Below are 24,365 nucleotides of genomic sequence, written 5' to 3' on the forward strand. Positions count from 1 at the left end.
GTTCGTGTATATATATGGGAAGCAGTTACCCTACCGCCGCATGGGATCCTGGCGATAACAATGCCGACATCAGAATCCCGCACTTCGGTACAATGCCAGTGCCGGAATACCAGCGAGGTAGGTGATTCTCTCTCTATGGGTGTCCACGACATCCATAGATGGAGAATATAACCTGTGGTGAGCACAGCAAGCCACCTTACCCACAGACTGCCCAACGCAGTGTGCCCGCAAGGGGTTTGCAGGCGCTCGCCCCACTATATACATATGTATACAGTGGGGCAAAAAAAGTATTTGGACATCCACCGATTGTGCAAGTTGACCCACTTAAAAAGATGAGAGAGGTCTGTAATTTCCATCATAGGTACACTTCAACTGTGAGAGACAGAATCTGGAAAAAAAAACAACCCAGGAAATCACAGCGTATGATTTTTAAACAATTTACTTGTATATTCTTGTGGAAAATAAATATTTGGACACCTACCAAGAGGCAAGATTTCTGTCTCTCACAGACCTGTTACTTCTTCTTTAAGAAGCTCTTCTATCCTCCACTTGTTACCTGTATTAATGGCACCTGTTTTATCTGTATAACAGACACCTGTCCACACTCTCAAACAGTCAGACTGCTACCTCTCCACCATGGCCAAGACCAGAGAGCTGTCTAAAGACACCAGGGACAAAATTGTAGAGCTGCACAAGGCTGGGATGAGCTACTCGACAATAGGCAAGCAGCTTGGTGAGAAGAGATCAACTGTTGGCGCAATTATTAAAAAATGGAAGAAATACAAGATCACTGACAATCTCCCTCGACCTGGGGCTCCATGCAAGATCTCACCTCGTGGGGTATCAATGATCTTGAGAACGGTGAGGAATCAGCCCAGAACTACACAGGGGGACCTGGTCAATGTCCTCAAGAGAGCTGGGATCAGAGTCACAAAGGTTACCAGTAGTAACACACTACGTCATCATGGATTGAAATCCTGCAGCGCCCGAAAGGTCCCCCTGCTTAAGCTAGCACATGTCCGAGCCCATCTAAAGTTTTCCAGTGACCATCTGGATGATCCAGAGGAGGATTGGGAGAATGTAATGTGGTCAGATGAGAGCAAAATCGAACTTTTTGGTATAAACTCCACTCGCCGTGTTTGGAGGGAGAAGAATGATGAATGGCATCCCAAGAACACCATACACACTGAAGCATGGGGGTGTAAACATCATGCTTTGGGGCTGCTTTTCTGCAAAGGGGACAGGATGACTGATCCGTATTAAGGAGAGGATGAATGGGGCCATGTATCGTAAGATTTTGGGCAAAAACCTCCTTCCCTCAGTAAGAGCATTGAAGATGGAACGATGCTCGGTCTTCCAGCATGACAATGACCCCAAACACACCGCCCAGGCAACTAAGGAGTGGCTCCGTAAGAAGCATTTTAAGGTCCTGGAGTGGCCTAGCCAGTCTCCAGACCTCAACCCAATAGAAAATCTGTGGAGGGAGTTGAAAGTCCGTGTTGCCCGGCGACCGCCCCAAAACATGACAGATCTAGAGAAGATCTGCATGGAAGAGTGGGCCAATATACCTGCTACAGTGTGTGCAAACCTGGTCAAGAACTACAGGAAACGTTTGACCTCTGTAATTGCCAACCAAGGTTATATTACAAAGTATTGAGTTAAACTTTTTGATTGTCCAAATATTTATTTTCCGCAAAAATATACAAATAAATAGTTTCAAAATCATACAATGTGATTTCCTAGTTTTTTTTTCAGATCCTGTCTCTCACAGTTGAAGTGTACCTATGATGGAAATTACAGACCTCTCTCATCTTTTTAAGTGGGTCAACTTGCACAATCGGTGGCTGTCCAAATACTTTTTTGCCCCACTGTATGTATGTATGTATGTATGTATGTATATATATACAGGTTGAGTCTCCCTTATCCAAAATGCTTGGGACCAGAGGTATTTTGGATATCGGATTTTTCCGTATATTGGAATAATTGCATACCATAATGAGATATCATGGTGATGGGACCTAAATCTAAGCACAGAATGCATTTATGTTACATATACACCTTATACACACAGCCTGAAGGTAATTTTAGCCAATATTTTTTATAACTTTGTGCATTAAACAAAGTGTGTCTACATTCACACAATTCATTTATGTTTCATATACACCTTATACACACAGCCTGAGGGTCATTCAATACAATATTTTTAATAACTTTGTGTATTAAACAAAGTTTGTGTACATTGAGCCATCAAAAAACAAAGGTTTCACAATCTCACTCTCACTCAAAAAAGTCCGTATTTCGGAATATTCCGTATTTCGGAATATTTGGATATGGGATACTCAACCTGTGTGTATGTATATATATATATATATATATATATATATATACTCATTATTTGTGTTCCTTAGTATCATGGTCATAGAAACATAGAATTTAACAGCTGGTAAGAACCACTTGGCTCAGATAGTCTGCCCCTTTTAATTAACCTTTAGGTAACCTCAACCCTATTTGATCCTTAGTTCTTTGTAAAGATATTCATATGCCTATCCCAAGCATAAATTGCTCTACAGTCTTAGCCTCTACCATCTCTGATGGGATGCTATTCCATTTATCCACTACTGTTTTTCTGAAGTAATTTTTCCTTAAATTTTCCCTAAACCTACCTCCCTCCAGTTTCAGTGTATGTTCTTGAGTTATAATACATCTCTTCCTTTGAAGAATGTTTCCATCCTGCACATTGTTCAAACCCTTCAGGGGGTATTCAATTATTGCCAGATTTTTCAACCAGTCGAAAAATCTGCAATTTTCAGCCATTTTAGGGCAAATTAGATTCACCCTATTCCATGCCCATGCCGATTTTTTGACTGGTCGAAAAACCCGGCACTGTCGAAAACCATGTAAATCTGCGAATTCACCGTCGATCCACGTGTTTTGTTGAATTTGCATTTTTGGGTCTGTTTTCGCCCACGCCGATTCGACAAAAAAAAAAAAAGTGAAAAGGCATGGGTGAAAAGGGATTAAAAAATGGGCGAAAATGTCTGCAATTGAATACCCATGGTCAGATTTGTGCTGTTTTTTCGACATAATTGAATGTCGTATATTTAAACGTTTATATCATGTTTTTCCATTTTCCTTCTCTGCTCCAAACTATACATGTTAAGAGCTTTTATGGTCATCTGACACTAGTATATCTAGGTTAGCAGAGATTTCTTCGGTAGAACACCTACCTTTGCTGGCTGGTACATAAGAATGTGCGTTAATAAAATAAGATGGCCTTTAGCAAAGTGAGCTGTAGATTAAATGGAGCTAGTAAAGCAATAGTTGAAGGTTGCACAGACAAAGGCATACACACTGTCCAGGAAATTAAGGGCAGACATCTAATTACAAACCCTGTACATGTCCTATGTCTCAATAGTCACTAACTGACAACACAAAGTAACCATTTTTTTTATTACATTTAACAAATGACATCACATACTTTTTACGTTGCTGAATAGGGTAAACCGGACTGATGAATTTGCAGAGACAGTATTGGTATACTGTAGGTGTTTACAATACATATAAATAGGAGTGAGATGAGACATAAACGATCTTCCTGTACCGTTTGCAGCATACATATAGAAGACTACTGCTAATGTTGGGCCCTGAATACAATTAAAAGGAATATAAGTTACTACAGCGAGGTGAAGCGCTCAAACTGGATGTAGGTGTAATGTACTTAGGTATGACATTCACTTTTCTCTTACAATAACTTTAGTTCCTCTTGGAGGAAGGGCTTCTAGAAAGTCATTTTTTATATTGAGGTAGCTTAGACCTTCTCCCAATTCACTATTTACTTAACTTATATTTTAGGAGATTATGGCGATTGTTTCTGCTTTCTATCTTAACATAATATTTGAAATTTGAATACATGAGAACCTGCAGAGCTAACACTCCTATATTATACCTGAGACTGACTCTTGCACCATGACATGCAAAGCTGGCATCTGGGGAAATGGTTATAGTATAATCATACCTAGTGGGTGAATGTTAAAGATACTTCTGTTAGTTGGCAGGATCAATGAGGAAAAAGTTGTATGAACATTTTTATGATCTCTAGAACTGTCCTCTTAAGAGCTAGGTAAATATTAATATCCATATCAGCCAGTATAGTCCTTCAATTGGACTTCTTGTCCTGCAAGTAATAAGTGCACTGCACTCATTTAAAAATTGGTGTTTATTTTTGCTAAAGAGTTGTTGGATGACAGGTTATGCTATTGTCTCAGACAATATAACATCTTCAGTCACCCCTGTTGCACTTAATAACTGAGTATAGACTTTCAAATTTACAGGAAGTAACCAGAGTTGGCTTGTCTGTAACCTAGATACCTTTTGAGACGTAACTTATTAGTCAAAGGACTAATAAGAAATCATGTATATAAATAAATCTATGAAATATATACAAGAAATATTTGGTCAGTATTTGTGGACAGGTTGAGTCTACGGGAGATTTTCTGTGAAAACCTATTATTTAATTTTTCCAACAAAACATATAAAGCCCTGGACAGTTTTAATTGCACAGGCCATGTCAGTCAGTGCTGCTCTAAAGAACACACAATGATCCTAGTGATATATGTTGTCCAATGTACCTTCACTATATCACCCATACCCTCAGAAGAATAGAAACTATGTAGATATTAAATTGTTCAGGTACTACTGTGGGTGGCTGTCCAAGTTCTAATTAGTTCAGTTTCTGGGGTAGACGTGCTGGGATGTAGCTAAGTCCAGTACAGATTGTCCTAGCTGTGAAGACACATCTTGAGAATGTTCTAAAATAGGCCCACACTGCACTGTTTTATAAAAAGACAGAGAGATAGAGTGAGTGCTGACTCCCACTTTATTTTCCAGCCAGAGTGTTGTTGGGAGGACATCTCCCGCGTTTAGAGCCTACCAAGGAAAGCAGTCTTTTTTTTTCTTTTTCTTTTTTTTTTTTACAGTCAGACCCAGTACTGGCTGCCAGGTTGTCCATTTCCTCCAACACCATTGCCCCTATGTCCTCCAACCTCACAAAGAGGGATTCCCCTTTCAGGCTCAGTTGGACGAAATGTTTGCCGATCTGTGGCTCCATTTTCAGTCTTGGCAGCAGAAGTGGCTGCTTTTTGGACGTGATGCTTTCCCATCTTTTTCCTGCGCACAAAATATGCTAGAAGAAGAAGACCAACTGCGACCAAAAGCAATACTAGACAGACAGGAAGTATGATACTATATATGTGTGAATTCATAAAAGCAAGGACTGTACGCTCTTCTGCTGGGCTGGGTGAAGTAGAGGCATTTATCCTCGAACTATTCATGGTTATATCCCATGTTCGGTCTTTCAACACCCAAAGATCTGGTGTGAAAGTATTAGGCTGAGTAGTATTGATGGAAATATCTGGATGTGTTGTAGGTTCTAGTGTTGTTGTTAATTCTGAATTTGTGATTGGTATCAAATTATTAGTTTTGCCTAAATCAGTAGTAGAAACTAATTGTGTAGTGGTTTCTAATTGTGTGGTTGACTCACTGCTCGTGGATGCTAAGGTTGACCCAATATTTGTAGAGTGTATGTGAGTGGTGAACATCATGCTTGTGGATTCTAAAGCTGTTGTGGGAATTGCTACATTTGTCGTGGTCTGCAAGTGCCCAGCAACTCTGAGCAGGGTGGCAGTGTAGGAATGGGACGAGTTATAAGGTACAGTAGTAAATCTCACAGTAACATTTGCAGGGGGTACCTGACTAGCACTGAGCATCAGAGAAAGTCGGTCACTTCTTATGTCTGTCCTACTCGGCTCATCTTCCCATAACTCCACACCAATTAGTCCACTGTCTAGCTCCAGTTGTGTGAAGACATTAGTGCTTGCTCCCTCTCCTCTGCTACCCTGATAAGGAAATTTCATCAACTTTCCTCCCCTTGGCTGGCGAAGAACTATGAATTGAGGAACACTATTTGTATGTTTCTCAAGTTCACTTGCATCAACAACATCTGACCCTAGCATAATAGTACATCCCCTTGGCCATTGTTGCCTATCTCCTATCTTCACCATTGCTGACACTACTACTGTCACTTTCCCAACAATAACTTCCTCCCCGAAACTGGAGACTGCAAGAAGTTCAAACTCATCTTGGGTGGACAAGAAACTGGTGAATTCATAAGATACTTCATTGTTATTCACCTGTTTCCATTGAAACTCTGATACTGTGTCCTGGCCAACTACTACCTGCCCATAACTTGGCTTCTTTGTTATTTTATAGAAAAAGGTATCTGCCATTCTGCCCAATGTTGGCGGTATATGTCCTAGTGTGATCTTTGCCCTGCCCGATTCCTGTTTGACTTCAAGAACAGCCTGATGAACTGGGAGAACCTTTACAGGTAGTTTTCCTATAAGAGGAGTTTGCTGTCCATCTGTGACATTAACTCTGATTTCACCTGAAACTGCAGTTATGTTAGCCATGAGCATGATCCGTGACTTGGCAAGATCATCTTGTGTGAATTGTGTGACTGGCATAGATTGGCTTCCAAAGGTTTCAACTGATATGCCTACTGGTAAATCCAGTATAGTATAAACTATCTTATCAGGTGATGCTAGTGTAGTGTCTAAAGATAAATGATCTTGAGTAAGTGAAACATATGAGCCCACTGGCAGGAGTAATGTTGACTTTGGTTGAAGTATAATGGGTGGTATCATGGGTGAACTAGTAAATGTTATATTAAACGATTCATTGACCAAGATACCAACATCATGATCGCGTTCATGAAAAGGCTGGGATTTAGGCCATGGTCTGGCTGTGAACTGAAAGCTGTCATCCAGGCCTCCAGATTTTGTATGGATATATAGCAGACTTCCATTCTCCAGGTGTGACTGTAAGAAATACGAAATCTGTGAGTTCAGAGTGTCACCATATAGTGAGAGATGGCCCTGTGATGGGAAATTTGTGACCAAGAAAACCACATCATGAGAAATGCTGGAGACACTTGGATTTGCTAGAAGGTTGGAAGCATCAAGGGAGTTAAGAGTGATGGGTGTAGAACCACCTTGCAGGATACGAAGACCTGTATAAACATAAAAATGGTATAGGTAACAATTTAAAACACCAGAAATCATTACAGGGCAATTATCACTTATCATATTTAATACCTTTAGCATACCTTTTATTCTATATAGATACTTACTGCCACCTGAATACTTAAATCAAAATTATCCACTTATTCTACCTCTGTAATTATTAACTTAACTACAGATGTGTTCTCATACACTATGCAGCTCAAGTGAGCCAAGCGGTGTAGCATAGTGAATTTTTATTTCAATTTGCACAGACATAGAGAAACGCCACTGAATCTTTAGCAGAGATGCCAGGCTGCGATTTTAACTACTCAGGAATTAGTTTTAAATATGCTCAAAGTCACAGATGAAGCACAATGGAACTTGGCGTGAAACAAAAAAAAGTATGTGCTTCAATTTTGATTGAAATTGATGATGAAATTATGTTACTATAACGCTACCTGGCTGCATGATTGCAAATTGTGAGTAATTGATATAATTCACATCTGAAAAAGCTACTTTGATGTAGTATGGAACAAGCAGCTTACACCCTCAGCATGAAGTGACATTTGGATATACTGTAATAAAAATTCACATCTCTTTGGTAGATATTAACCTATGGAATACGTATACAGTGGCACTGCTCCCTTTCTTTACACGAGAAATCTATGCACTACAGGTCAGTGAGCACCAAGGTGGAGCAGGACACCAAAGTAAGAAAACCAGTGCAGACTAGTAATTAACGGTTTTTCTCATGGGTTATTGGATGCGGAAGAGGGTTTTTTCTATTGTTTTCAACAAGTCTAGTTAATTCATAAAACAAGCACCCTCCTCTTTAAAGAGAGAGTAAAGCTGGGTACACACTTGCCCAGTTCTCGGGAGATCCCATTCCCGACCGACCGGTCTGTCCGACACTGGACAAGTGTGCACCCTCCGCCGATCGACACATACACCTATCCTGGTCGCCTGTTTTTTAAACAGGCTTAACAACCTGGTGACCCATCCGCAGACCAGTATACAAGTGCGTAGGCTGCTGAGACCGGAGCAGGCGACCAATCCTGCACACCACTGTCATTGCGGGATCCGGAGGGATCCTGACATCGTCCTCCGATGTTGTGTGACACAGCATGACACAGTGGTGGTATGCATGGTGCTGGGACACGTCGGGCCTGCAGATCCAGTACCTGCCAACCATTAGTGCAGAGTTTGGCAGCGAGTGTGCTGTGGTATGTTTCCCATTTTAAAAATGGCAGAGTGAGAAAATGGCTGCGGCTCACCACTCCATTGCCCCACCCCCATGCGCTGACTAATATTAGCCAGCGCAAGGCAGCGGGGGTCAGTCCAACAGCAGAGGAGGCGCAATGAATAATGTAGAAGATGACAGAGGAAGTCCTGGTCGGCAGCGGCTATGCAAAAGAGCTTACAGACCGTCGCCACCTGCTATCGCATTATCCCACTGGCTGGATTAGCTTGGTGTTGGTTTCGGAAATAGGGGCAACCCCACGCTGGTTTTCCCTCTAATTTCCATTACCAAATTACGCTGCAGGGCTGGTTATAGAGTGTTTGGGGAGACTCCACTATTATTTTTAGTTTATTTTTTAATATGGGAAACATCATTCACATTAGTTAATAATAGTGATGAGCGGGTTCGGTTCCTCGGAATCCGAACCCCCCCGAACTTCAGCCTTTTTACACGGGTCCGAGGCAGGTTCGAACCTTCCCGCCTTGCTCGGCTAACCCGAGCGCGCCCGAACGTCATCATCCCGCTGTCGGATTCTCGCGAGGCTCGAATTCTATCGTGAGACTCGGATTCTATATAAGGAGCCGCGCGTCGCCGCCATTTTCACACGTGCATTGAGATTGATAGGGAGAGGACGTGGCTGGCGTCCTCTCCGTTTATAGAGAAGAGAGTAGAGAGTTAGAGACACTATTTAGTATTTACTAATTTTGGGGAGCATATTAGGACTGGAGTACTACTACTTGCTGATAGTGTGACCATTGACCACCAGTTTAATTAATCCGTTCTCTGCCTGAAAAAAAAACGATACACAGTGTGACACAGTCACATACCATATCTGTGCTCAGCCTCAGTGTGCTGCATCATCATATGTAATACTGTATATCTGACTGTGCTGAGTGCTCACTGCTCACACAGCTTAATTGTGGGGGAGACTGGGGAGCAGTTAGAGCAGGAGTACATAAATAAATAATATATTTTAAGTACAGTGCACACTTTTGCTGCCAGAGTGCCACACTGCCAGTGTGACTGACCAGTGACCACACTGACCACCAGTATATTGTGATTGTCTGCTTAGGACGGAGTACTACTTGCTGATAGTGTGACCAGTGACCACCACCAGTTTAATTAATCCCTTCTCTGCCTGAAAAAAAAAAACCGATACACAGTGTGACACAGTCACATACCATATCTGTGCTCAGCCCAGTGTGCTGCATCATATGTAATACTGTATATCATTATCTGACTGTGCTGAGTGCTCACTGCTCACACAGCTTAATTGTGGGGGAGACTGGGGAGCAGTTATAGCAGGAGTACATATTTTAAGTACAGTGCACACTTTTGCTGCCAGAGTGCCACTGCCAGTGTGACTGACCAGTGACCACTGACCACCAGTATATTGTGATTGTCTGCTGACCACCAGTATATTGTGATTGTCTGCCTGAAAAAGTTAAACACTCGTCGTGTGGTGTTTTTATAAACGCATTCTGCAGACAGTGTCCAGCAGGTCCGTCATTACATAATATATACCTGTCCGGCTGCAGTACTAGTGTGATATATATATATATATTTTATTTTTATCTCATTATCATCCAGTCTATATTAGCAGCAGACACAGTACGGTAGTCCACGGCTGTAGCTACCTCTGTGTCGGCAGTCGCTCGTCCATCCATAATTGTATACCACCTACCCGTGGTTTTTTTTTCTATCTTCTTGATACTAGTAGCTTACTTTAGGAGTCTGCAGTGCTGACAGACAGTGTCCAGCGGGTCTGTCATTACATAATATATATACCTGTCCGGCTGCAGTACTAGTGTGATATATATATATATATATTTTATTTTTATCTCATTATCATCCAGTCTATATTAGCAGCAGACACAGTACGGTAGTCCACGGCTGTAGCTACCTCTGTGTCGGCAGTCGCTCGTCCATCCATAATTGTATACCACCTACCCGTGGTTTTTTTTTCTATCTTCTTGATACTAGTAGCTTACTTTAGGAGTCTGCAGTGCTGACAGACAGTGTCCAGCAGGTCCGTCATTACATAATATATATACCTGTCCGGCTGCAGTACTAGTGTGATATATATATATATTTAATTTTTATCTCATTATCATCCAGTCTATATTAGCAGCAGACACAGTACGGTAGTCCACGGCTGTAGCTACCTCTGTGTCGGCAGTCGCTCGTCCATCCATAATTGTATACCACCTACCCGTGGTTTTTTTTTTCTATCTTCTTGATACTAGTAGCTTAATTTAGGAGTCTGCAGTGCTGACAGACAGTGTCCAGCAGGTCCGTCATTACATAATATATATACCTGTCCGGCTGCAGTACTAGTGTGATATATATATATATTTTATTTTTATCTCATTATCATCCAGTCTATATTAGCAGCAGACACAGTACGGTAGTCCACGGCTGTAGCTACCTCTGTGTCGGCAGTCGCTCGTCTATCCATAATTGTATACCACCTACCCGTGGTTTTTTTTTCTATCTTCTTGATACTAGTAGCTTACTTTAGGAGTCTGCAGTGCTGACAGACAGTGTCCAGCAGGTCCGTCATTACATAATATATATACCTGTCCGGCTGCAGTACTAGTGTGATATATATATATATATTTTAATTTTATCTCATTATCATCCAGTCTATATTAGCAGCAGACACAGTACGGTAGTCCACGGCTGTAGCTACCTCTGTGTCGGCAGTTGCTCGTCCATCCATAATTGTATACCACCTACCCGTGTTTTTTTTTCTATCTTCTTGATACTAGTAGCTTACTTTAGGAGTCTGCAGTGCTGACAGACAGTGTCCAGCAGGTCCGTCATTACATAATATATATACCTGTCCGGCTGCAGTACTAGTGTGATATATATATATATTTTATTTTTATCTCATTATCATCCAGTCTATATTAGCAGCAGACACAGTACGGTAGTCCACGGCTGTAGCTACCTCTGTGTCGGCAGTCGCTCGTCCATCCATAAGTATACTAGTATCCATCCATCTCCATTGTTTACCTGAGGTGCCTTTTAGTTGTGCCTATTAAAATATGGAGAACAAAAATGTTGAGGTTCCAAAAATAGGGAAAGATCAAGATCGACTTCCACCTCGTGCTGAAGCTGCTGCCACTAGTCATGGCCGAGACGATGAAATGCCAGCAACGTCGTCTGCCAAGGCCGATGCCCAATGTCATAGTACAGAGCATGTAAAATCCAAAACACCAAATATCAGTAAAAAAAGGACTCAAAAATCTAAAATAAAATTGTCGGAGGAGAAGCGTAAACTTGCCAATATGCCATTTACCACACGGAGTGGCAAGGAACGGCTGAGGCCCTGGCCTATGTTCATGGCTAGTGGTTCAGCTTCACATGAGGATGGAAGCACTCAGCCTCTCGCTAGAAAAATGAAAAGACTCAAGCTGGCAAAAGCACAGCAAAGAACTGTGCGTTCTTCGAAATCCCAAATCCACAAGGAGAGTCCAATTGTGTCGGTTGCGATGCCTGACCTTCCCAACACTGGACGTGAAGAGCATGCGCCTTCCACCATTTGCACGCCCCCTGCAAGTGCTGGAAGGAGCACCCGCAGTCCAGTTCCTGATAGTCAGATTGAAGATGTCAGTGTTGAAGTACACCAGGATGAGGAGGATATGGGTGTTGCTGGCGCTGGGGAGGAAATTGACAAGGAGGATTCTGATGGTGAGGTGGTTTGTTTAAGTCAGGCACCCGGGGAGACACCTGTTGTCCGTGGGAGGAATATGGCCATTGACATGCCTGGTGAAAATACCAAAAAAAATCAGCTCTTCGGTGTGGAAGTATTTCAACAGAAATGCGGACAACATTTGTCAAGCCGTGTGTTGCCTTTGTCAAGCTGTAATAAGTAGGGGTAAGGACGTTAACCACCTCGGAACATCCTCCCTTATACGTCACCTGCAGCGCATTCATAATAAGTCAGTGACAAGTTCAAAAACTTTGGGCGACAGCAGAAGCAGTCCACTGACCAGTAAATCCCTTCCTCTTGTAACCAAGCTCACGCAAACCACCCCACCAACTCCCTCAGTGTCAATTTCCTCCTTCCCCAGGAATGCCAATAGTCCTGCAGGCCATGTCACTGGCAATTCTGACGAGTCCTCTCCTGCCTGGGATTCCTCCGATGCATCCTTGCGTGTAACGCCTACTGCTGCTGGCGCTGCTGTTGTTGCTGCTGGGAGTCGATGGTCATCCCAGAGGGGAAGTCGTAAGACCACTTTTACTACTTCCACCAAGCAATTGACTGTCCAACAGTCCTTTGCGAGGAAGATGAAATATCACAGCAGTCATCCTGCTGCAAAGCGGATAACTGAGGCCTTGGCATCCTGGGTGGTGATAAACGTGGTTCCGGTATCCATCATTACTGCAGAGCCAACTAGAGACTTGTTGGAGGTACTGTGTCCCCGGTACCAAATACCATCTAGGTTCCATTTCCCTAGGCAGGCGATACCGAAAATGTACACAGACCTCAGAAAAAGACTCACCAGTGTCCTAAAAAATGCAGCTGTACCCAATGTCCACTTAACCACGGACATGTGGACAAGTGGAGCAGGGCAGGGTCAGGACTATATGACTGTGACAGCCCACTGGGTAGATGTATGGACTCCCGCCGCAAGAACAGCAGCGGCGGCACCAGTAGCAGCATCTCGCAAACGCCAACTCTTTCCTAGGCAGGCTACGCTTTGTATCACCGGTTTCCAGAATACGCACACAGCTGAAAACCTCTTACGGCAACTGAGGAAGATCATCGCGGAATGGCTTACCCCAATTGGACTCTCCTGTGGATTTGTGGCATCGGACAACGCCAGCAATATTGTGTGTGCATTAAATATGGGCAAATTCCAGCACATCCCATGTTTTGCACATACCTTGAATTTGGTGGTGCAGAATTATTTAAAAAACGAGAGGGGCGTGCAAGAGATGCTGTCGGTGGCCAGAAGAATTGCGGGACACTTTCGGCGTACAGGCACCACGTACAGAAGACTGGAGCACCACCAAAAACGCCTGAACCTGCCCTGCCATCATCTGAAGCAAGAAGTGGTAACGAGGTGGAATTCAACCCTATATATGCTTCAGAGGTTGGAGGAGCAGCAAAAGGCCATTCAAGCCTATACAATTGAGCACGATATAGGAGGTGGAATGCACCTGTCTCAAGCGCAGTGGAGAATGATTTCAACGTTGTGCAAGGTTCTGCTGCCCTTTGAACTTGCCACACGTGAAGTCAGTTCAGACACTGCCAGCCTGAGTCAGGTCATTCCCCTCATCAGGCTTTTGCAGAAGAAGCTGGAGACATTGAAGGAGGAGCTAACACAGAGCGATTCCGCTAGGCATGTGGGACTTGTGGATGGAGCCCTTAATTCGCCTAACAAGGATTCACTGGTGGTCAATCTGTTGAAATCAGAGCACTACATTTTGGCCACCGTGCTCGATCCTAGATTTAAAACCTACCTTGGATCTCTCTTTCCGGCAGACACAAGTCTGCTGGGGTTCAAAGACCTGCTGGTGAGAAAATTGTCAAGTCAAGCGGAACGCGACCTGTCAACATCTCCTCCTTCACATTCTCCCGCAACTGGGGGTGCGAGGAAAAGGCTCAGAATTCCAAGCCCACCCGCTGGCGGTGATGCAGGGCAGTCTGGAGCGACTGCTGATGCTGACATCTGGTCCGGACTGAAGGACCTGCCAACGATTACGGACATGTCGTCTACTGGCACTGCATATGATTCTCTCCCCATTGAAAGAATGGTGGAGGATTATATGAGTGACCGCATCCAAGTAGGCACGTCAGACAGTCCGTACTTATACTGGCAGGAAAAAGAGGCAATTTGGAGGCCCTTGCACAAACTGGCTTTATTCTACCTAAGTTGCCCTCCCACAAGTGTGTACTCCGAAAGAGTGTTTAGTGCCGCCGCTCACCTTGTCAGCAATCGGCGTACGAGGTTACTTCCAGAAAATGTGGAGAAGATGATGTTCATTAAAATGAATTATAATCAATTCCTCCGTGGAGACATTGACCAGCAGCAATTGCCTCCACAAAGTACACAGGGAGCTGAGATGGTGGATTCCAGTGGGGACGAATTGATAATCTGTGAGGAGGGGGATGTACACGGTGATATATCGGAGGATGATGATGAGGTGGACATCTTGCCTCTGTAGAGCCAGTTTGTGCAAGGAGAGATTAATTGCTTCTTTTTTGGTGGGGGTCCAAACCAACCCGTCATTTCAGTCACAGTCGTGTGGCAGACCCTGTCACTGAAATGATGGGTTGGTTAAAGTGTGCATGTCCTGTTTATACAACATAAGGGTGGGTGGGAGGGCCCAAGGACAATTCCATCTTGCACCTCTTTTTTCTTTCATTTTTCTTTGCGTCATGTGCTGTTTGGGGAGTGTTTTTTGGAAGGGCCATCCTGCGTGACACTGCAGTGCCACTCCTAGATGGGCCAGGTGTTTGTGTCGGCCACTAGGGTCGCTTAGCTTACTCACACAGCTACCTCATTGCGCCTCTTTTTTTCTTTGCGTCATGTGCTGTTTGGGGAGTGTTTTTTGGAAGGGCCATCCTGCGTGACACTGCAGTGCCACTCCTAGATGGGCCAGGTGTTTGTGTCGGCCACTAGGGTCGCTTATCTTACTCACACAGCTACCTCATTGCGCCTCTTTTTTTCTTTGCGTCATGTGCTGTTTGGGGAGTGTTTTTTGGAAGGGCCATCCTGCGTGACACTGCAGTGCCACTCCTAGATGGGCCAGGTGTTTGTGTCGGCCACTAGGGTCGCTTAGCTTACTCACACAGCTACCTCATTGCGCCTCTTTTTTTCTTTGCGTCATGTGCTGTTTGGAGAGTGTTTTTTGGAAGGGCCATCCTGCGTGACACTGCAGTGCCTCTCCTAGATGGGCCAGGTGTTTGTGTCGGCCACTAGGGTCGCTTAGCTTACTCACACAGCTACCTCATTGCGCCTCTTTTTTTCTTTGCGTCATGTGCTGTTTGGGGAGTGTTTTTTGGAAGGGCCATCCTGCGTGACACTGCAGTGCCACTCCTAGATGGGCCAGGTGTTTGTGTCGGCCACTAGGGTCGCTTATCTTACTCACACAGCTACCTCATTGCGCCTCTTTTTTTCTTCTTTGCGTCATGTGCTGTTTGGGGAGTGTTTTTTGGAAGGGCCATCCTGCGTGACACTGCAGTGCCACTCCTAGATGGGCCAGGTGTTTGTGTCGGCCACTAGGGTCGCTTATCTTACTCACACAGCTACCTCATTGCGCCTCTTTTTTTCTTTGCGTCATGTGCTGTTTGGGGAGTGTTTTTTGGAAGGGCCATCCTGCGTGACACTGCAGTGCCACTCCTAGATGGGCCAGGTGTTTGTGTCGGCCACTAGGGTCGCTTAGCTTACTCACACAGCTACCTCATTGCGCCTCTTTTTTTCTTTGCGTCATGTGCTGTTTGGGGAGTGTTTTTTGGAAGGGCCATCCTGCGTGACACTGCAGTGCCACTCCTAGATGGGCCAGGTGTTTGTGTCGGCCACTAGGGTCGCTTAGCTTACTCACACAGCTACCTCATTGCGCCTCTTTTTTTCTTTGCGTCATGTGCTGTTTGGGGAGTGTTTTTTGGAAGGGCCATCCTGCGTGACACTGCAGTGCCACTCCTAGATGGGCCAGGTGTTTGTGTCGGCCACTTGGGTCGCTTAGCTTAGTCATCCAGCGACCTCGGTGCAAATTTTAGGACTAAAAATAATATTGTGAGGTGTGAGGTGTTCAGAATAGACTGAAAATGAGTGGAAATTATGGTTTTTGAGGTTAATAATACTTTGGGATCAAAATGACCCCCAAATTCTATGATTTAAGCTGTTTTTTAGGGTTTTTTGAAAAAAACACCCGAATCAAAAACACACCCGAATCCGACAAAAAAAATTCGGTGAGGTTTTGCCAAAACGCGGTCGAACCCAAAACACGGCCGCGGAACCGAACCCAAAACCCGAAAAATTTCAAGTGCACATCTCTAGTTAATAATCACCCCCTCACCATAGTTTATTCATAATTCTTCCCCCACCACACTGACCACAACCAAATACATTTTTTCAGCAGACACAGATTTGACAAGTGTGTACACAGGATTGGCTGTAGAATCTGCTATCAGGTGTGCAGTAGGATTGTATAAACACTCCTCACATCACTCACACAGTAGCTGCTCCTACCTCTTTAACCCTTTATTTGTATCACTCTTGCGATGTCCTGGGGCTGTCTGGCTAGTTGGCTCTTGGGTGTCCTGCCCCCCCGGACCTGAACCCTTATAGTTAGTGTTAGGGACTTACCCAATGAGAGGCTACCTTGGCGCGGTGGGTAAGCTAATAGCCCTGGCCAGGATTATGCTAAATGCCTTTGGTTATTACAGGTTGAGCTAGTGTGAGACAGTGCACCTGCTACTTTTTCGCCCTTGTGGATTGTATAAACAGTCTGATATGGAATCTGATCTGCTGAGGATTGGACAAGTGTGTACCCAGCATAAACATAAACTTCAGATTCAATATATGGGCATGGTTTACATGGGCTCTTTCCCGGACAGGTTTTCACAGGAAATCAATGCAGGAAACTTTTCTACAACATCCCCTCCCAAACCTCCTGTAGCTTGAGGAGAAAGAAGCTATTGATTTGATTTGAGCCTTGACACATTATGACACACAGCAGACAGCTGCTGTATATAGAGATCTTTACAGATCTGTCAAAAGTCCTTGAGACAAAAATGAAGTGCCACTGAGTATCATGCAATGTTTATCTACGCACATACAGTATATACCTATCACAGTAGGCATCAACTTTGTATGTTTTCCTGCACCACTGTGGGGTTTATTTATTCCTGTGCGATGGGCTAAGGGATGTCTAGCTACGCACATATAGGCCATAGAGGGTCATTGTGTCCATAGAGGATCATTGTGTCAATACTGAGCCGCAAACAAGGGGCTTATGTCTGTAATGGTACGTAAGGACAGGGCCCAGGTGCCATATTAAAGTGGTCAAACCAGGAATTTAGAATTTTCCTTTAATACACGTCCTGAACATACAAAAATTAAAGTTGGGTAAGCAGCCTCTTACTGCTGAGTGGTACTTCTGCCCCTTCTTGACTTCCCCTATAGTTAAGCCACTTGCCCAACTGTGAGGCAGATTTATTAAGCCTGATGAAGTGATAAAGTGGAAGGTGATAACACACCAGCCAGTCAGCTCCTAACTGTCATTTTTCAAACCCAGCCTAGAACTTGACAGTTAGGAGATGATTGGCTGGTGCTTTATCACCTTCCACTTCATCCCTTCACCAGCCTAATAAATCTGCCCCTGAGCTTCAAACTTGAATATTGCAGGAATTAGTGTAGTATATTTTAGAAAAGCAGCAATAAGTGCTAGGCATCTAGGCAACAATTAAAAAAGAACCTTCAGATGATATCTGGTCACACGGTCGACAGTAACAATGAATGAATTGACCTGATGACTGTTGTCATGGTCACTGTTGACAAATCACACTATACCCCCATTTACACATGCACATCCAATATAAAATTTATTTAAGGACTGCAAAAATACTGAGGAAAAAAACTGACAAAAGTGTAAATGATACTCTGAAGTTTAAAGTAAATGTGTAATCAGTAAATTATTGGTTATCAGTGTGTGCAATGATATGTAGTATGCTCAAGGGACTGTATAGGTTACTAACAATAGATAACATTTCCAGACTTAATTTCCCTTCCCTGAGCCTTACCTGTGTTCTTCCAGAGCTGTGTGTGCAGCTGTGGACATGGGCTTTCAAACGTCACTGTCACATTCATGATATACCGGGAAGACACTGCACGGGGGGATTGTACGTGGAATGAGAAGTTATCCATAGCGGTCCAAAATGGTGTTGGAGTTACAATGTGTTGGTAAAATATTAAACCTGCATCCACCTGCAAATAAAAGGGAATGTGCTGCAAGAATCTGAAAGGGTTTTATGTAAGATGGAGTTGTGTAAATGGACATACATCTACTCACCTCGGACTGAGTGAAGTTACTCAGTACTGTCCCCTCCATGTCTCTTCCTCGTATGATCTGACCAATCTGTGGAGGATTTTCAATGTAATACACAAACACAGGCTGTGCATCCTTTCCTTCATTTGTCCCGGCATTCAGGTTTTGACTGGTGATTTGTTGTAGGGATCCTGGTACAAACATAAAAATACCCTTTAGAGCATGGAATACTCTGTTGTAGATGTGCAAATAGTTTTGCCACTTACGTGGACATGCTATGAGGTCATTAAGAGATTTCATGCTGACTGTGATAAGTGTGGCTTGAACACGGAAAAAGTGCTTCTCTGAGTCATTTTCTCCGTCAGAAACTGTGAAGAAGAATCCGCCATCTGTTTCTCCTGATTGGAAAAAATTGTGGAGTCACTCAAATATACTGTAGCTTATTAGCCTATCAATCGCTTCTGCACCCCTTTATTAAGGGCCCCATACACTTGAACGATAATGCCCGATTTCATCCGATTTTGGGAATTCAGCACGATATATCGGCTGAAATCGGGCATTTTGGAGGTGTTTTCGATCCGATCCGATGCGCGTTGCCATGAGGGTCGGATCGGCTCCCCTAGATCGTTAGTGCTGCACTCGTGATATGTCGGTTCCCGCAGGCATGGCTGGGATCGCCTAAGATACATTGTATGCAAAAGGACAGCATACGATGTATCTTGGCCGATTCTGCCACCTGGGAGGCTGCCGGGGTAATCGCCTGCGACATGACGGTCGGACATGTCGCGTTAGTGTATGGGGCCCTTTATACTTTCCTTTAGATGTTACTGTTATCAGATTGTGTTCTTTTCAAACATGTTTTCTCCATTCTTCCTAACCATTCACCACTTAATATCCTTGACATGCCCCAACCTTTCACTAATTCAGTCATTTGTCTCTCCCTCAGTTTCTTTTCCACTCCCATGTGTTTCCCACTGTGGTCCCACTCACAAATCTCCTGACCACACTACTATGTTCAATCTAATCTGGCCCAACTATCATATCAACGGCTGTATACCCCTTTTAACAAGGGCAAGATTCAGTCCTGTGGCTAAAAATGTTCAAGGGCCTATTGTGAGAAACAGAGGAGCTGTGATCAATCGTGTGTGGACGTGGCCAGTACCATGTGGACACGTTCACCACCTACACTATTAGACCCAATGGAGGAGATTCAAATGTTTGAAAAGTCAGTTGGGAGTCTGTTTTTCCCTGTCTATTAGATAGGAAAAAACAGACACCCAACCGACTTTTCAAACATTTGAATCTCCCCCAACGTGTCCTTAAATATGGAAAAGTAGAAAAAATGCATAATTTTGTGATGAAAATAGATATTTTTTATACTCTGATTTATGGCGAACCATGTGACCATCTGGTATCATAGTCATGATGATGGGCCTATTTTATGTAAAGGCCTGGAACTGTAGGTCCAAGCGCACCATTGTTAATCTGGCTCTGCTTTTAACCACTGAACCATCCTCTATTAATACCCCTTTCACACTGCCAATGCCGGATCCCACCCGGGAATTGGAAACGGTTCCTTCCCGGGTGGGATCTGCCATTGGCCGCTGCTGCAGGCTCTTATTTGCCTATTCACCTGCTTGCACTCTCATCTGCTTAAAAGAATACCTACCCTCATCCCATCACTTGCCTAACATTTATTCATATCGGATTGGGTATGAAATTCCATGAGTCGGGATCCCGACAGTCTGAAGATCGACAGCGGAATCCAGACGGACAGAATCCTGACGTATCCCGGAGTTTGAACCCTCCCCCTCTGCAGCTTATCCTAACCTTCCCCTCCTGCAGCCTAACCCTCGCCCTTGTACCTAACCTTAACCCCACTGCTTATGGTTGGGATATGTTGGGATTTTGGCAGTTTGTCCGTTGGGATCCCGCCGTCGGTCTTCTGACTGTTGGGATCCCAAATGTAGGGATTTTGACTGCATCCCCTCATACCTTCTCACACGTTGTATTGTATTGTATTGTATTGTATTGTACACCTGCCTGAACTATTCTCCATCACCTGTTTTCTCCAAATGTCCATCTCTGCTCCCCTATCTCATCTGATCATTCACCACACAAATGTAGCTCCTCATAGCTGATGTCCCTCACCTCTGTGCATGAAATGCACAAGTCCTTGTTCCAAATCTTTCTGTGTGAATCTTGAAACTCTCCCAGGGAATTCCCTCACAATCACTTCTCCATTGGAAGGAGGAAAGAAGGTATATACCAGCTCTTCAGGGGATGAGTCAGCATCAATACTGAGCAGGGCTTGTGGGTTAATAACTGCAGTCTCACCTTCCCATATCTAATATGACAGAAATATGTATTATAATACGTCACATTATGAGTGCAAATGTACAGCCAGGAACGTCACACAATTTTTAATACAAGATAAATAGACATATTTACTGTAATTGATTTCAACATTTTAATGATTATTCCAGTATATATAGACTACTCATATATACAGTACACTTTTATTGTTATGGAAGAAAGGATGTTTAAACACCATCTGGGCATAATCAAAATGTTCTTTCCCTGTCCATTTCTGTGATCTAATAGTGATCTCCTATAAAACACTACTGGGTTCTCCTGCCCCTACACCTGTATCAAGTCACCTTCTTCTCTCAGGGCTCAGATTCCCAGGTTGGTTTTCAGTGAGGGCTCACATGACCTGTAACAGGTGGATAATTGATGGGAAGGTGGGAGGGAAGAGAGAGAAGCCTTCTAAACCAGTAAACAATGTAATAAGCACTGTATACACACACCGAGCCAGATCTGTACACATGGTTACAGGAACAGTGCTTCAATGTGCAAAGTAAGGGCGTGTACACATGGGCTTTTGGCATAAGGTATAATGTCATTTCATTTATCTGCACTGCACAAACAAATCAAAATAAGTCCGGCTGTAACTGCCCTAAGATATGAGAACTGGGTGGCAGCCATTATAATATTATATAAGTAATATATGTGTTATTATGCCTGAGGCATGTTATAGCATTATCTGGGTCGATAATACTGGGGTCCTCTCTTATGCCCAAAAGTTGTTTAGTTCAATATGTGGACACTACAGTTTGAAAGACTATGCAAATAGAGATTATTGATTAACCTTGCTGACAAAGCTCCATAACTATATATACTGCATATATATATATATATATATATATATACACATACAAACAAATCTAGAAAACCACAGCACTCGCCAACTCGCCACCCCAGAAGCGGGGTGCAATATCTGCACTCACCACTCATAGGGTGGGGTGCATGCAGCACATGGCCACCAACCCAAATATATACAAACAGAAAGTTCAGCACTCGACATAGCAAGCTCAATTATCCTCACAACATCAATACATAAATGATGGGGGTTTAGTTAGTGAATTGGCCAATGCACGGAAGCCTGCAAACCGCTCGCCAAGGTACCCCACCTTCATGCAGGTCCTACACTATTGGCCAATTCACTAACTAAACCCCCATCATTTATTTATTGATGTTGTGAGGATAAGTGAGCTTGCTATGGTGAGTGCTGAACTTTCTGTTTATATATATATATATATATATATATATATATATATATATATATATACATATACACTGCTCCAAAAAATAAAGGGAACACTTAAACAAAACAATGTAACTCCAAGTCAATCACACTTCTGTGAAATCAAACTGTCCACTTAGGAAGCAACACTGATTGACAATCAATTTCACATGCTGTTGTGCAAATGGAATAGACAACAGGTGGAATTTATAGGCAATTAGCAAGACACCCCCAATAAAGGAGTTGTTCTGCAGGTGGTGACCACCGACCACTTCTCAGCTCCTATGCTTTCTGGCTGATGTTTTGGTCACTTTTGAAAGCTGGCGGTGCTTTCACTCTAGTGGTAGCATGAGACGGAGTCTACAACCCACACAAGTGGCTCAGGTAGTGCAGCTCATCCAGGATGGCACATCAATGCGAGCTGTGGCAAGGTTTGCTGTGTCTGTCAGCGTAGTGTCCAGAGCATGGAGGCGCTACCAGGAGACAGGCCAGTACATCAGGAGACGTGGAGGAGGCCGTAGGAGGGCAACAACCCAGCAGCAGGACCGCTACCTCCGCCTTTGTGCAAGGAGGAACAGGAGGAGCACTGCCAGAGCCCTGCAAAATGACCTCCAGCAAGCCACAAATGTGCATGTGTCTACTCAAACGATCAGAAACAGACTCCATGAGGGTGGTATGAGGGCCCGACGTCCACAGGTGGGAGTTGTGCTTACAGCCCAACACCGTGCAGGACGTTTGGCATTTGCCAGAGAACACCAAGATTGGCAAGTTCACCACTGGCGCCCTGTGCTCTTCACAGATGAAAGCAGGTTCTCACTGAGCATATGTGACAGACGTGATAGAGTCTGGAGACGCCAAGGAGAACGTTCTGCTGCCTGCAACATCCTCCAGCATGACCGGTTTGGCAGTGGGTCAGTAATGGTGTGGGGTGGCATTTCTTTGGGGGGCCGCACAGCCCTCCATGTGCTCGCGAGAGGTAGCCTGACTGCCATTAGGCACCGAGATGAGATCCTCAGACCCCTTGTGAGACCATATGCTGGTGCGGTTGGCCCTGGGTTTCTCCTAATGCAAGACAATGCTAGACCTCATGTGGCTGGAGTGTGTCAGCAGTTCCTGCAAGACGAAGGCATTCCAGGGGCGGATTGGGAACAAAAAGCGGCCCTGGAAAAAAATTGTACTAGTGGCCCCACTTGGGCAGCACCAGAGGTGTAAGGTCTAGCCATGGGCCATGGCAGCAGCACCTTCCCCCCAAGACTTTCCAGATAGTGGGGATGTCCAGCATCAAGGGGAAGTTAAAAGGAAATAAAATTAAATGTTATGAGCACATTATATGATACACCTTTAGAATTTAGGAAACTATATAATTCTTTAGAAAGATATATTTTCTTGCTTATTACACCAACCGCGTATCCCAATCACTATTCACTCAATCTTTTATGTCAGCCAAGCAGGCAGACAGAGCATACACTAGATCATCTGCAATCACAGGCTAAGTGGCACAGTAATTTTCATATATGCAAATTGTTTGGCATCTTATTCATCATGTCTATAAATAGGACCACATGTCCTCAAACAAAACAGGCCCCACGGTTGCGTCAGCCCACCGGGAATCTTCCCTGTAGACCCTATGGCCAATCCGCCTCTGATGCTATGGACTGGCCCGCCCGTTCCCTAGACCTGAATCCAATTGAGCACATCTGGGACATCATGTCTCGCTCCATCCACCAGTGCCGTAACTAGGCATTTTAGCGCTGTGTGCAAGAAACGACATTGGCGCCCCCCCATGTAAGATAGGGGCATTGCGCGCCGTAGGCGCGTGAAAAATATATAGGGGCGTGGCTTTATGGGGAAGGGGCGTGGTCACAAAATAATAACAATTCATACTACGGTGCACAGTAGTCTCCATTATTCAAATTACGCTGCACAGTAGCGCCACTACACCAGGTAGAGACCCTTTTATACATTACAGCAGACAGCGTCCCCCTTTTTACACATTACAGCAGACAGTCCCCCTTTTTACACATTACGGCAGACAGCGTCCCCCTTTTTACACATTACGGCAAATGGTGTCCCCCTTTATACACATTGCAGCAGCCAGCGTCCCCCTTTTTACACATTACGGCAGCCAGTCCCCCTTTTTACACATTGCGGCAGCCAGTCTCCCTTTTTACACATTGCGGCAGCCAGTCCCCTTTTTACACATTGCGGCAGCCAGGCCCCCTTTTTACATATTACGGCAGATGGTGTACCCCTTTTTACACATTGCGGCAGCCGATCCTCCTTTTTACACATTACGGCAGCCAGTCCCCCTTTTACACATTGCGGCAGCCAGTCCCCCTTTTTACACATTGCGGCAGCCAGGCCCCCTTTTTACACACTGCGGCAGCCAGTCCCCCTTTTTACACATTGCGGAAGCCAGGCCCCCTTTTTACACATTGCTGCAGCTAGTCCCCCTTTTTACACATTATGGCAGACG

The 24,365-nt window shown here is 44.2% G+C and overlaps 1 protein-coding gene across 1 annotated transcript in view; it reads right to left on the reverse strand.

The window, feature by feature from the left end:
• Window positions 1-3,446: 3,446 nt before the first annotated feature.
• CSPG4 (chondroitin sulfate proteoglycan 4) overlaps window positions 3,447-24,365 on the reverse strand; it is a 228,423-nt gene continuing 207,504 nt past the window's right edge. The window contains exons 6-10 of the mRNA XM_063926411.1: window positions 20,455-20,650; window positions 18,570-18,701; window positions 18,328-18,494; window positions 18,059-18,242; window positions 3,447-7,066 (exon numbers count right to left, since the gene is read on the reverse strand). Coding sequence (XP_063782481.1) covers window positions 4,977-7,066; window positions 18,059-18,242; window positions 18,328-18,494; window positions 18,570-18,701; window positions 20,455-20,650 — 2,769 coding nt within the window. The 3' untranslated portion in view covers window positions 3,447-4,976. The remainder of the gene's footprint in view (window positions 7,067-18,058; window positions 18,243-18,327; window positions 18,495-18,569; window positions 18,702-20,454; window positions 20,651-24,365) is intronic.

The sequence above is a fragment of the Pseudophryne corroboree genome, chromosome 6, assembly GCF_028390025.1.
Source record: "Pseudophryne corroboree isolate aPseCor3 chromosome 6, aPseCor3.hap2, whole genome shotgun sequence".
In the NCBI taxonomy this organism is placed as follows: Eukaryota; Metazoa; Chordata; class Amphibia; order Anura; family Myobatrachidae; genus Pseudophryne; species Pseudophryne corroboree.